Raw genomic sequence first — 14,407 nt, forward strand, 5'->3', positions numbered from 1 at the left:
CAGCCTGATTTCAGTCTATAGGGAGAGAGAGGGAGGCTGAGAGGGGGAGGGGGGGGGGGTGAGAGAAGAGGGGCCTGACAGAGGATTTAACTCTTCTCCACTGTTTCCAAAATGGGAAAAAAAAGTTTTGTCTTGACATATACTCCAAGAGCCTGTTCACACCAGACGCATTTCCGTTCAGTTCCGTGCGTTTTTTTTCTGCACAAAATGCATGCACAGTGTTTTCCATGTATTCCAGTGGCTCTAGTTCACACCATGCAGTTTCTGCACTGGAATCTGACCAGAAACTGACTACATGGTGTGAAATAGAGCCACTGGAATACATGGAAAACACTGTGCATGCATTTTTAGTGCAGAAAAAAAAAGCACATGGAACTGCGTCTGGTGTGAACTAGCACTAAAAGTGTACTTTTTAACATGTAATAATGCATTGAATTACTGAGTGTTTCATTTCTGTAGATACACCAACAGGGGTGGTCGTCCAGAATACCTACTATTTCCTTTCAATTAGCAGTACTCCTGAAAAGCGAATCATGATGGATTGCTTTTCACAGTGCAATAAAGTAGAATCGAAATTCGGACAAATTATTAGTTATTCGGAAATTCGGATGTATCCAAATTACAACAGTAATGAACTTAAATTAATCCAAAATAACGAGTAAAAAATTTCGGACGAAATTAAAATATTTTTCGAATCTAATTTGAATTTCCTCACTGAATAAAATAGAGTAGAAAATAATATAATCTAATAGAGTAAAACAGAACAAAATAAAAATAGAATAGAAAAATAAGGACACAATAGAAAAGAATAGAGTAAAAAAGAACCAATAGAATAGAAAGTAAAGGAATAGAATAAAGAAAAAATAGAATATAACCATCTTCTGAAATCCAAATTACAAATAAAATTAATTTGGATAGACTAGAATAGAAAAGAAAATAGAATAGAAAAGAATAGATTAAAATAGAAAGAATATAACAATATAACTGTTTTCCAAAATTAGAATTTTGAATAGAATATAATAGAAAAGAACAGAATAGAAAATATTAAAAAATAGAATAGAAAAAACAATAGAATATAATGGAATAGAAAGAATATAACCATCTTCCAAAATTAGAATTTCAAATAGAATTAGATTTGAATGGAATTTGAAAAATGCAAATCGATTTGAATTTGAATAAATGAAACAAATTCCAAAAATGAATTAAACTAATTTAATTAAACTAATTTATGGAAATAACTAAACAAATGTTTTTTTTGTTCTTCACACGTCTACAATAAAGCAACGCCTTCCAGATGTTTCAGAGGTGGTGTGACATTACGAGATCGCGCTGCAACTGCGTGGCAAATATTTGTCACACGATTGCGGTGCGCTACCAATGAACTTAATGGGCAAGCTTGACTGGCAGTGCCGCCTCTCAAACTCTGAACCCCAAGTTAACAATGGCACTGCGTGAATGGCATCATATTTACACATGAAACATGTAACTATGTCTACACACAGCCCCAGCCTTACCTTTACAGGACATTTCTCCCTCTACACAGAATTGTCGCGGTGACACCATGTCCTGGAGGTTGGTGATGTTTTTAAATTTTTCCCATTGTTTAATGGTTGATATACAGCTGTCCCTCTGGGGGGAGAAGCAGAGAGATATGCAGTGATGCACAATGACAAAACATAGGATGAGGGAAAGACACTTTCCAAGGGAAGAAGGATTAGATTAAATGAAAAAAACATCCTGTCACCCAATGCAGGGCCATCTTAATAGCATCATGGGCCCCTGGGCAAAGTAATGCTCTGGGGCCCCTACAATGGAGACAGCGCTGGTAAACAGACATCAAGTAGGTAGCAGGCAGACAAGCAGAGTTTCCCTTTTGGGTGGAGCTCCGCATTAAGTACATGAACAATTATTCTGTACAGCAAAGAAACAGTGGAAAAATACCACATACATAAAGCAACAAAGCTGTCCTGTGCATATATTATATCTGCTAGAATGATGCTCAGGACAGTTGTAACAAGTATAGATACGGCTGCCAATAAAAATCATGAGGCACCAACCAGCCTGACATGGCCTCAGATACCCCCAACATTGTATCCTCTTTACATCTTGTATACATCCAGCACTCCTAACCTGACCCCTCTACACCCTATATATTCCCCCCAGCACTGTGACCCCTCTACGCCCCCAGATATCTAACAAGCACTCTAACCCCTCTACACCCTAGATATCCCCCCCAGCACTCTGACCCTTCTACATCCCAGATATCCCCCTAGCACCCTGACCCCTCTACATCTCAGATATCCCCCCAGCACTCTGACCCCTCTACACCCCAGATATCCCCCCAGCACTCTGACCCCTCTACACCCCAGATATCCCCCCAGCACTCTGACCCCTCTACACCCCAGATATCCCCCCAGCACTCTGACCCCTCTACACCCCAGATATCCCCCCAGCACTCTGACCCCTCTACACCCCAGATATCCCCCCAGCACTCTGACCCCTCTACACCCCAGATATCCCCCCAGCACTCTGACCCCTCTACACCCCAGATATCCCCCAGCACTCTGACCCCTGTACACCCCAGATATCCCCCAGCACTCTGACCCCTCTACATCCCAGACATCCCCCAGCATTCTGACCCCTCTACACCCCAGATATCCCCCAGCACTCTGACCCCTCTACATCCCAGATATCCCCCTAGCACCCTGACCCCTCTACACCCCAGATATCCCCCCCACAGCACTCTGATCCCTCTCTGCACCCTAGATATTCCCCCAACACTCTGACCCCTCTACACCCCAGATATCCCCCCAGCACTCAGACCCCTCTACACCCCAGATATCCCCCCAGCACTCTGACCCCTCTACACCCCAGATATCCCCCCCCCACAGCACTCTGATCCCTCTCTGCACCCTAGATATTCCCCCCAGCAGTCTGACCCCTCTACACCCCAGATATCCCCCCCAGCACTCAGACCCCTCTACATCCCATATATGCCCCAGCACTCTGACCCCTCTGGACCCCAGATATCCCCCAGCACTCTGACCCCTCTACACCCCAGATATCCCACAGCACTCTGACCCCTCTACATCCCAGATATCCCCCAGCACTCTGACCCCTCTACATCCCAGATATCCCCCAGCACTCTGACCCCTCTACACCCCAGATATCCCCCAGCACTCTGACCCCTCTACACCCCAGATATCCCCCAGCACTCTGACCCCTCTACACCCCAGATATCCCCCTAGCACCCTGACCCCTCTACATCTCAGATATCCCCCCAGCACTCTGACCCCTCTACACCCCAGATATCCCCCCAGCACTCTGACCCCTCTACACCCCAGATATCCCCCCAGCACTCTGACCCCTCTACACCCCAGATATCCCCCCCACAGCACTCTGATCCCTCTCTGCACCCTAGATATTCCCCCAACACTCTGACCCCTCTACACCCCAGATATCCCCCCAGCACTCTGACCCCTCTACATCCCTGATATCCCCCAGCACTCTGACCCCTCTACATCCCAGATATCCCCCAGCACTCTGACCCCTCTACACCCCAGATATCCCCCAGCACTCTGACCCCTCTACACCCCAGATATCCCCCAGCACTCTGACCCCTCTACATCCCAGATATCCCCCAGCATTCTGACCCCTCTACACCCCAGATATCCCCCAGCACTCTGACCCCTCTACATCCCAGATATCCCCCTAGCACCCTGACCCCTCTACACCCCAGATATCCCCCCCCCCACAGCACTCTGATCCCTCTCTGCACCCTAGATATTCCCCCAACACTCTGACCCCTCTACACCCCAGATATCCCCCCAGCACTCAGACCCCTCTACATCCCAGATATCCCCCAGCACTCTGACCCCTCTACATCCCTGATATCCCCCAGCACTCTGACCCCTCTACATCCCAGATATCCCCCAGCACTCTGACCCCTCTACACCCCAGATATCCCCCAGCACTCTGATCCCTCTTTGCGCCCCACATATCCCCCCCCATGCATATAAAAGAAGGACACACTACGATGTTAAGGCAGAAATGACGGATACCTATCTGAACATGTAATGCAACTCATTTCTCTTGCATATGCAAATAAATGTTATCTTGCCTCGAGGACGGTCTTAGATGGTAATTTATTTCCGTAACACTCTGCACCCTAGATATTCCCCCAGCACTGTTACCATATACCATAAGATACCCCTTGTATTGTGACCCCACTACATCCCTGATACCCCCTACACTGTGGCCTCTCTACATCCCTGATACCTCTTGCACTATAGTCACCCAAGATACCCCAAGCATTGCTACTTCCTAAACACCCCAGATCCCCTTCAGCATTGTTTTCCCCCATACACCCTTGATATCCCCCAGCACCATTTTTCCATCCATGCAGTACCCCCTTTTCCAGTGGAGATACAGTGCATGTGAACTTTTGGCTATGTGCCCACCTCCAGCCATGGGACAAGGACTCACCTATACCAATCATCACCTATACCAATACCATGCAGGCAGAAGGAGGGGTGGAGGAGGGAGCATCCCTCCAGGCATTCCAAGCCCTTCGGTGCAAACAGTGCTGTACAGCTGGGCTCACCAAGACACCATCCCTAATACCACTTCCGCAGGCGGGCTCTCAGTGCTGCCGCCATGACAAGCAATTTTATCAGCGCAAGGCAGTCTGGCCCTCTTCACGGTAGGAGCACAAAAACGTCATTCTCTGGATGAAACTGATGTAATCTCCACAGAGTTCGGTTCCTCCCTTTCAGGGTGGGGCCAAGGGTGCGGCAGCCTCTTCACAACTGGCCACAAATCGCAGGGGGTTATGTTGGCAATTCAAAGCTAGATCTTGCAAGTTTGGCACCACGTGCGGTTTCCGTCATGACTATTCAGGGAGTTGAGAGTCTCATGCGCTGTCCAGATGCTTCAAGCATGGAAAAGGAGGTGACGCTGGAAAGAGGGAAGTGAAGATGGCACCTTTCCTAAAGCGTTATTCTAACAGGAAGGCAGCTCATGTGTTGCAGCTGGGTTTTTCATAGGGTTTTTCTGATACCCTGCCAGTTGCTGGTTGTTCCTCCTATGGCTGATAGCTTGCAGTCAGCTTGTTTACTTCCAGTGGTCGTTTTCAGGAAAACGTTTCAAAGTAAGCTACAAAGTAAGCCAAATAAGTTACGCCCCATTCATCACTTGTCGCATCCTAAAGGGGGTTCAGTGAATGATGCCATTGATCTGGAGCTTTGCGTGGTGTCCTATACTTTTTTAGATATGGTGTCGTGGGTTCCTAGGTATGGTAAAGGTACATTGTTGGCCAAAACTGATATTGCGGCAGCCTTTGGTTGGTTGCCAGTACATCCTAGTTGTTGCCATCTGCTGGGGTGCAAATGGCAAGGGCAGAATTTTTTTTGATAGATGTTTACCAGGGGTCTGTGCCATTTCTTGTCTGTTGTTTGAAATGTTTAGTTCCTTTTAGCAATGGCTGGTTCGGGATGCTTCCGGCCTAATTCAGTCATTCATGACTTAAATGACTTCTTGTGTATAGGGCCTGCTGGAAGTACTATCTATGCCTCATTTTTGGCCATGGTCCATCATGTTTTCCAGTTTTTTGGTGTCCCATTGATCCCTTTGAAGACGGGGGGCCCGGCCACTGAGTTGTGGTTTCTGGGTATTGCCATCGACACTGTGGCGATGGAATGTCGTCTTACCTTTGGACAAACTTGAAGATCTAAAGGGGACGGTTTCTGCCACCGGGCAAGGCAAAAAATAAATAAATAATTAAACCTTATGCTGTGCAATCTCTCTTGGGCAAGTTGAATTTTACTTGTTGCAGTATGCCCATGGACCACATTTTTTTTAGATGACTGGCAGCTGTTACAGCTGTCATTAAGGCGCCACATCCTTATATTGGGCTGGGGTGGGATCAGCGCGAGGACTTGTGAGTGTGGGATTAATTTTGGGTTTCTTACAATGGTCTCTCTCTTTGGCTGGAGTAGGTCATTTCCAATTTTGATCTAGACCTGTTCACTGCCACGACAGGCACTGCTGGTTATGGAACCTGTTATCAGGGTTATTGAAGTGCTGAGAGTTGGTTGGCCAGTGGAATGGAGGGAGGTTGGTTTAGTGCGTAAATTGGCTGTTCGGGAACAATTTTCCCATTGTACTCTCCATGGAATTGTGCACATTCCAGGAGTGATAACTCCTGGCTGATGCTTTGTCTAGTTTCCAGTGGGACAGATTCCATCAGGTGGCACTGGAAGCGGAGCAGCCCGGAATTCCATACCCCAAGCAGCTGTGGAGCAGTGCATTGCCGCTTCCTAGTTCTCAATTCGTCATTCAGTATGTGTGCCAACTTGGTCCTCATACTGCAGAGTGTGTCACAAATGGAGCAATCTGTTGAACGAGGATGGGGGGTGTTCTCGTAAAGACGATGATGTACACGTGGTTTTTCCGCCTATGAGGTAACCATGTTCTGGGCCATCTTTGTGCTGGCCGTATTTTCTTTTGGAGCTTTTTGGGTGGGGGAATTGGTAAGCTGTAACAAACGGGGTGAGGATGGTTTGAGAGTACAGGATGTGTGGTTACGGGACATTATTTGGGTATTCGGTTAAGAAAATCTAACACTGATCAGTCGGGGTGGGGTTATTGGATTGAGTTGTGGGGTTCCCTTTTCTCCAGTTTGCCCTGTCCAGGTTGTGTTCTGTTTTTCACAGATTTGGACAAATCTTCCGGGAATTTTCTTTATGCATGCGGAAGGGACAACAATGTCACAATTCCAGTTTAGGGCGGTGTTCAGGAAATGCCTGTTGTCCGCTGGTTGGATTGCAGACAACTGTTCTTCTCATTACTTTATCTGTTGGGTCGGGCTAAGTTGTGTGGTCTGATATAGTTTCCAGATCTGCATGGCATATGGCTCGCTCTGTTGAAAAGATCAAGCCAGGATAAAAGGTGAATTAGGAGGTAGCAGGTTTTTCTTTTTTGCAGGAGGGTATTCAGCGAGTCTTCAGGTTTGGGGGGCAACGCATGCGTAAGGTGTCACGCTCGTGTGCTGTGGCAGGGGGGTCTATTGGGTCTTTGAAGGTGGTGCTGGTTAAATAATTGTGGGGAATTGTGGGTTAGGCCCATCTGAGGTATGGGTGTCCCTTCTTAACAATACGGTGGTAACATCAGGGTATTAATTAGGTCATATCTGGTGGTACGTAAGTGGTTAATTGTCCCTGAGCCGGTGTAGTTGCATCAGGGGGCCTTTGATTGGGTGGCAGTTAGAACCAGTTAATCGTGAGTATATAGGCCTTCAAAGACCTTAGACCGGGCATAAGCTGAGTTTGGTTTATTTGTTATGCATTTACTGTATTATATGCATTAAACTTGTTTTCTTATGAATGTTGTATTTAATGGTTTGTAATAAAAGGCTGCTATGGCCATTCGACTCCAAATAAAATGTGTTGTCTGGTCATTTTGGAAGGAGGGATTGGTCAAGTGTTTAATGTTTTATAGATAATCGGAGCCTCTACACTCTGCAGGTCCCTCAGTCATGGACTTTATAGAGACTAATGCCCCATACACACGATCGGAAATTCTGCCAGAAAAAGTCCTATGTGAGCTTTTGGTCAGAAATTCCGACCGTGCGTATGCTCCATCAGACTTTTGCTGGGGGAATTCCCGCCAGCAAAGGATTGAGAATAGGTTCTCAATTTTTCAGTTGGAATAAGTTCCGATCGGAAATTCCGATCGTCTGTACCAATTCCGATAAGCAAAATTCCTACGCATGCTCGAAAACAATTCAACGCATGCTCTGAAGCATTGAACTTAATTTTTTTGGCTCGTCATAGTGTTGTACGTCACCGCGTTCTTGACGGTCGAAAGTTCAGAGAACTTTTGTGCGGCCGCGTGTACGCAAGGCAAGCTTGAGAGGAATTCCGTCGGAAAAACCATCCAAGATTTTTTCCAACGGAAATTCCACTTGTGTGTACGCGGCATTAGTTGTTTTAAGTGTGTTTCGGTAACCTCTCTTGTGCCATTCTGTTTTGTCTTGTTGTTTGGTTAATGTGTACACATATAGTGTTAATCAAGTGATAATCAAGTTGAGTTTATCATAAGAGGTGCACTATTCTTTGTGTACATTGTTATATCACTTTTCATTATTCGGGCAAGGCACTTCAGCACAGGAATACTTTTTGGTTTTTCAATGTGTAGTAAGTGATGTGTTCGGCTCACCAGGTTGTTGTGTTTTATTTTGACTTTTCCTTCTTTCAGCGCTTTTTTGTCACTTGTCTTGAGGATAAATCTGGCCAGTATGTCATTGGAAGACAACAACCGATTCCCTGCAGGAAATTAAAGAAGAACATCAGGGGCAACTCATAAAAAAGACAACCCTGGAGGATCTTTATTCCCCTAAATGTCTGGGCAATACCAATATCTCTTATCAGTTACTCTGATACAAAGGAGGACGTTTATCCATCAGGTCACAATTGCTGTGTCCACAAATGTGCTGCAGTTTGTGTATCTGTCATTGAAAAAAATATAGAATTATCATAATGTCAGATGTGTGTATGGGACTGGTAGAAGTGAAAACTGGTTCTGATGGATATACTGTAAGATGCCTTTTGCTTCAAAGAAAATATAATGTGGGTGGATTCTGTTCTGGCCCTAGGTTGGTACCTCTCTGATAGTGACAAAGGCAGTGCTGGACAGATGGTAAATTCTTGGGTGTGTACAGAGGAGCACCTGGTGCAAAGGTTCATCTCACTTAAAGAGGAAGTAAACCCTGATGAGTTTACTTCCTCTTTCATTCCCTGCAAAGGCAAAGCATAATGGACTACTATGCATTGCATAGTAGCCCATTATGTGTCACTTACCTGATACAGAAGCCAGCGAAGTCACCGCTGTCCCCTGTAGTCCGGTGCATCCATCTTCTTGGTGGAGTATCGCAGCTCCGCCGCTGTCATTCGGCGAAGCCGCGATGACGTCACTCCCGCGCATGCGCGCGGGAGCCGACACGCGTGGCATCTTCGTCATTGACGATGCCGCGCTCAGTGCGCCTGCGGCATGCACCGTAGACAGCGGTGGCTGTCTTCAGGCAAATATCTCCTAAACCGTATAGGTTTAGGAGATATTTCTTGAACCTACAGGCAAGCCTTAATCTAGGCTTACCTGTAGGTCAAAGTGGTTTGTAAGGGTTTACAACCACTTTAAAGGACTTTTTGAAATATTCAATTGTTAACTCCTTAGGCTGGATTCACACCTATGCAGTTTTGGTGCTTTTTGCATTTTGCAGATTTGCACTACAGTCCATTTAACATGGTTTCCTATGGAACACTTTCTGTAGTGCAGATCTGCAAAATGCAAAAAGCACTAAAAATGCACAGGTGTGAATCCAGCCTTAGAGCCGGCTGCCCTTTAAGGGATTTAGTATGCTGGGAGGAAGGACTTGTGGTCATGTGACCGCCGTGATTGGTGGTTACATGATTGGAAAACTCCCGATCGCAAGCTGCGAATGGGAGCTTTCAGCTAGCTAACCAGGAGCACTCAGAACGGCGGACAAATTGGACACTAACTGACACTTTGTGGGAACCAGTGAAACAAATACAGTAATCAGTGCTAAAAGTCATTGTACTAATGACACTGCCTGGGAAGGGGTTAAATATCTAGGGAGATCAAAGGGATAACTATGTGCCTAGCCTGTGTTTATGTATACTATGTGTCCTGCTTTTACTAGGGGAAAGATGGGATTCTAGTCCCAGCAGGAACACAGAATTCACCCCATCCCCCTGTCAGAACTGAGATTTGCCTTGTTTACATAGGCAGATACCCATTCTGTGTGGTTTACCGATGATCAGAGTGTGCCGGAGGACACTGAATGCCCGGCACCCGCAGATTGGCTTCTGCTCTAAATAATCACAGCAGAAGCAGCGCACCAGCGGTCGGCGCATGCCCCCTGCACGCAGAAATGCAGGATCACATATATATATATATATATATATATATATATATATATATATATATATATATATATATATATATATATACATACATACATACACACTATGTTACCAAAAGTATCAGGCCTGTCTTTACACACACATGAACTTTAAAGCCCCGTACACACTATCAGATTTTCTGCTGATTTTTTCCTTCAGATTTACCAAAACCATATAATATGAGGTCAAACCTTAGGAATTTCAATGTGTATGCAATCAGGCAGGCCCTTGCACTACATGATTTTGGTAAATCTAAAGGAAGAAATCAGCAGAAAATCTGATAGTGTGTATGGGGCTTAAGTCTAAAGTCAGGATGGACAGAGATACAAATCATTTAGCGAGAAATTTCATCTTTGTAGTTACACCTGCTTGAAGTTCAGCTTTTAGAGAAACGCTATTGCTGATCTCTTTCTAAAAATGCTAGCTGCCTGGCTGTCTGTCTCTGGGACTTTGTGATTTGGCACACACATGCAGCAAGTGAGGTCACTGTGAAGACAGAACTTCTGATTTGCATACGTTTTATAGATCAACAATGAAATATGTGATTGAATATACAGTTCCTTGAAAAAGTATTCATACCCCTTTTGACATTTTGTCATGTTACAGTCAAAAATGTAAATGTATTTTATTGGGATTTTATGTGATAGACCAACACAAAGTGACACATAATTGTGAAGTAGAAGGTAAATGATAAATGTTTTTCAGAATTTTGTACAAATAAATATGTGAAAAGTGTGGTGTACATTTGTATGGCGCCCCCCCTGAGTCAATACTTTGTAGAACCCCCTTTCACTGCAATTACAGCTGCAAGTCTTTTTGGGGATGTCTCTACCAGCTTTGCACATCTAGAGAGTGACATTTTTGCCCATTCTTCTTTGCAAAATAGCTCAAGCTCTGTCAGATTCGATGGAGAGTGTCTGTGAATGGTAATTTTCAAGTCTTGCCACAGATTCTCAAATGAATTTAGGTCTGGACTTTGACTGGGCCATTCTAACACATACATATGCTTTGATCTAAACCATTCCATTGTAGCTCTGGCTGTATGTTTAGGGTTGTTGACCTGCTGGAAGGTGAACCTCCTCCCCAGTCTCAAGTCTTTTTTAGACTCAAACAGGTTTTCTTCTAAGATTGCCCTGTATTTGTCTCCATCCATCTTCCCATCAACTCTGACCAGCTTCCCTGTCCCTGCTGAAGAAAAGGATCCCCACAACATGATGCTGCCACCACCATGTTTCACAGTGGGGATGGTGTGTTCAGGGTAATGTGCAATGTTATGTTAGTTTTTCACCACATATAGCGTTTCTTTTAGGCCAAAAAGTTACATTTTGGTCTCATCTGACCAGAGCACCTTCTTCCACATATTTGCTGTGCCCCCCACATGGCTTCTCACAAACAGGACTTCTTATGGCTTTCTTTCAACATTAGCTTTCTTCTTGCCACTCTTCCATAAAGGAATCAATATACAGATGACGTAGCAATAATGATTGACACTACATTTACATTAGTAACAGTCCCAATCCTGTGATATTTAGTGCGCATGCTCAAAAATAAATTCTGTGCTCCTTAGTGCTCAAACAAGGTGTCCCCACATGGATGCGCACTCACCCCTCAGTATGGACCACCTATCTCTAGTTTGGTCAAATAGAAGTGTGGGGAAACCCCTGAAGATTCTTTTGCTGACGGTTCCTGGGATGGATGTGCCTCATACAGATAGATATGAAAAAAGGGGCTTCATTGCGCAATACCGTTTGAAAATGGTGGGCGGAATTGGGTCATCGCAATATTACCTATGGGTTGATGGTAGCGGTCTACTATTACTGATGGGTTGATGGTAGCGGTCTACTATTACCTATGGGTCGATTTCACTAATAAATCACCTGCTAGTCACACCAGGTGCCAGGCTACAGGCATCCTTACATGTGAGTTTGATTATTTTTGTGTTTTATGGTTTTAAAATAAACGTTTTAAACAGTATTGCACAATGCACTAAGGTTCTCTAACAAACCTCTGAGGGCTTCGAAAACAGCTGTATTTATAATGAGATTAAATTACACACAGATGATCTATTTTCTAATTTGGTGACTTCTGAAGGCAATTGGTTCCACTAGATTTTAGTTGGGGGTATCAGAGTAAAGGAGGCTGAATACAAATGCATGGAACCCTGTTCAGATATTTATTTGTAAAACATTTTATAAAACCATTTATCATTTTCCTTCCACTTCACAATTATGTGCCACTTTGTGTTGGTCTATCACATAAAATCCCAATAAAATATATTTACGTTTCATGACAAAATCAAGTCAAGTGACAGACAAATACAGACAAATACAGAGCACACATTACGGTGTTCATTGCAGGTAGCGGTGCTGGGATTTTTCATGGCGCGGTTGGCTGGCTCTGTACACGGAATGCAGATAGGCCTGAAATGGAAGAAAGTCAACTTAGAAATTAGGAACAATACAGGATGTAATATCCAGGGGACAAATGCAACTGATCAAAGCTGTCAAGCTTCTCTAACCACGTCTGATTAACCACTTCAGGACCACCCCACACATATGTACTGCATAGGGTTGCAACCTCATGCCTTTAAACCCAAACACATATTAATTACACAGCTTCTGTGGCTGATTAAGGTGGTAATTAAACTCACTTGGTACCTTATCTGCATTAAATTAGCCTCAGAACCTGTGTCATTCATATGTTTTCAGGTTTAAAGGGATGAGGTGGCAACCCTAGTACTGCGGCAGGGTGGCCCTTCAGCACAAAATCACGTACCTGTACGTAGAGTTGCCACCTCATCCCTTTAAACCCGAGCAGATATGAATTACACCGCTTCTGAGGCTAATTTAATGCAGATAAGGCACTAAGTGAGTTTAATTATCACCTTAATCAGCCACAGAACCCGTGTAATTATGTGTTTGGTTTTAAAGGGATGAGGTGGCAACTCTATATGTACACAATTTCGTTTTCTGGGTGTGGGGTGTGTGCACCTTGCTTTGTGCACTGGTCCAAATCATTTGGTGGAGGGGGGATTATGGTGTGGGGTTGTTTTTCAGGGGTTGGGCTTGGCCCCTTAGTTCCAGTGAAGGGAACTCTTAAAGTGGTTGTAAACCCTTACAGACCACTTTGACCTACAAGTAAGGCTAGATTAAGGCTTACCTGTAGGTCCAAGAAATATCTCCTAAACCTATACGGTTTAGGAGATACTTGCAAATGACAGGCACCGCTGTCTACAGTGCCGTAGACCGCGGCACGCAGGCACACAAAGCATGCCGCTGCTAACAGCAATCATGGCGTTAGTGGTGGCTCCCACGCGCATGCGCGGGGGTGACCTCATCGCAGTTCCGGCCAGTCACAGCGCCGGAGCCGCGATACCCGGAAGTCACTCCGGGTATCATGGCGGCATCGGAGGAGGACGACGAGGGTAGTTTCGGGGGCTTCCATCTCAGGTAAGTTATTCATAATGAGCTAGTATGCTATGCATACTAGCTCATTATGCCTTAGCCTTGCAGGGTCTATTTTTATTTTTATAAAGGCTTTACTTCCTCTTTAAGGCGTCAGCATACCAAGATATTTTGGACAATTTCATGCTCCCAACTTTGTGGGAACAGTTTGGGGATGGCCCCTTCCTGTTCCAACATGACTGCCCACCAGTGCACAAAGCAAGGTCCATAAAGACATGGATGAGCAAATTTGGGGTGAAGGAACTTGACTGGTCTGCACAGAGTCCTGACCTCCACCCGATAGAATACCTTTGAGATGAATCAGAGTCAGGCCTTCTGATCCAACATCAGTGCCTGACCTCACAAATGCGCTTCTGGGAGAATGGTCAAACATTCCCATAGACACACTCCTAAACCTTGTGGACAGCCTTCCTAGAAGAGTTGAAGCTGTTATAGCTGCAAAAGGGTGAACCTTATTGAACCCTACAGACTAAGACTGGGATGCCATTAACGTTCATGTGAGTGTAGAGGCAGGTGTCCCAATACTTTTGACAATATAGTGTGTTTTATATGTTCGCCTGGAATTAAGTTCTAAACACAAATGTCCAGAGTATCACATATTGTACATTTTAGGTCTTGATGCCCCCAACCCTACTGTCCTAGGTGTTGTCCTACAAGTGCCATGGGGTAAACACAGAGCCCATCCTACCTGGCAATTTTGCTGAATTCCACTTTCTCGCTCAGCTGTACAAGAGCCACATCATAGTCATAATCCTCCTTTATCCCTCTGTCCGACTTCCTGTTAATATTGTAACATTTATGGATCTCTATCCGTTGGCCTTCATACAATTTTGATCCTAAAAATATATGAAGAGCTTGTGATTAAGTAATAGAACAATGAAGATTAAACAGTCAGTTCCCCTAAAGCCCCGTACACACTATCAGATTGTCTGCTGAGTTTTTCCTTCAGATTTACCAAAACCA

The 14,407-nt window shown here is 44.8% G+C and overlaps 1 protein-coding gene across 1 annotated transcript in view; it reads right to left on the reverse strand.

Annotated features, from left to right (window-relative positions):
• LOC143983551 (complement C2-like) overlaps positions 1-14,407 on the reverse strand; it is an 81,970-nt gene that overhangs the window by 3,889 nt on the left and 63,674 nt on the right. The window contains exons 13-16 of the mRNA XM_077483357.1: positions 14,133-14,280; positions 12,324-12,400; positions 8,218-8,324; positions 1,515-1,629 (exon numbers count right to left, since the gene is read on the reverse strand). Of these exons, the coding sequence (XP_077339483.1) occupies positions 1,515-1,629; positions 8,218-8,324; positions 12,324-12,400; positions 14,133-14,280 (447 nt within the window). The remainder of the gene's footprint in view (positions 1-1,514; positions 1,630-8,217; positions 8,325-12,323; positions 12,401-14,132; positions 14,281-14,407) is intronic.

This window comes from Lithobates pipiens, unplaced genomic scaffold (assembly GCF_037356315.1).
Source record: "Lithobates pipiens isolate NorthernLeopardFrog02 unplaced genomic scaffold, aLitPip1_a1.2 Scaffold_1, whole genome shotgun sequence".
Classification (NCBI taxonomy): domain Eukaryota; kingdom Metazoa; phylum Chordata; class Amphibia; order Anura; family Ranidae; genus Lithobates; species Lithobates pipiens.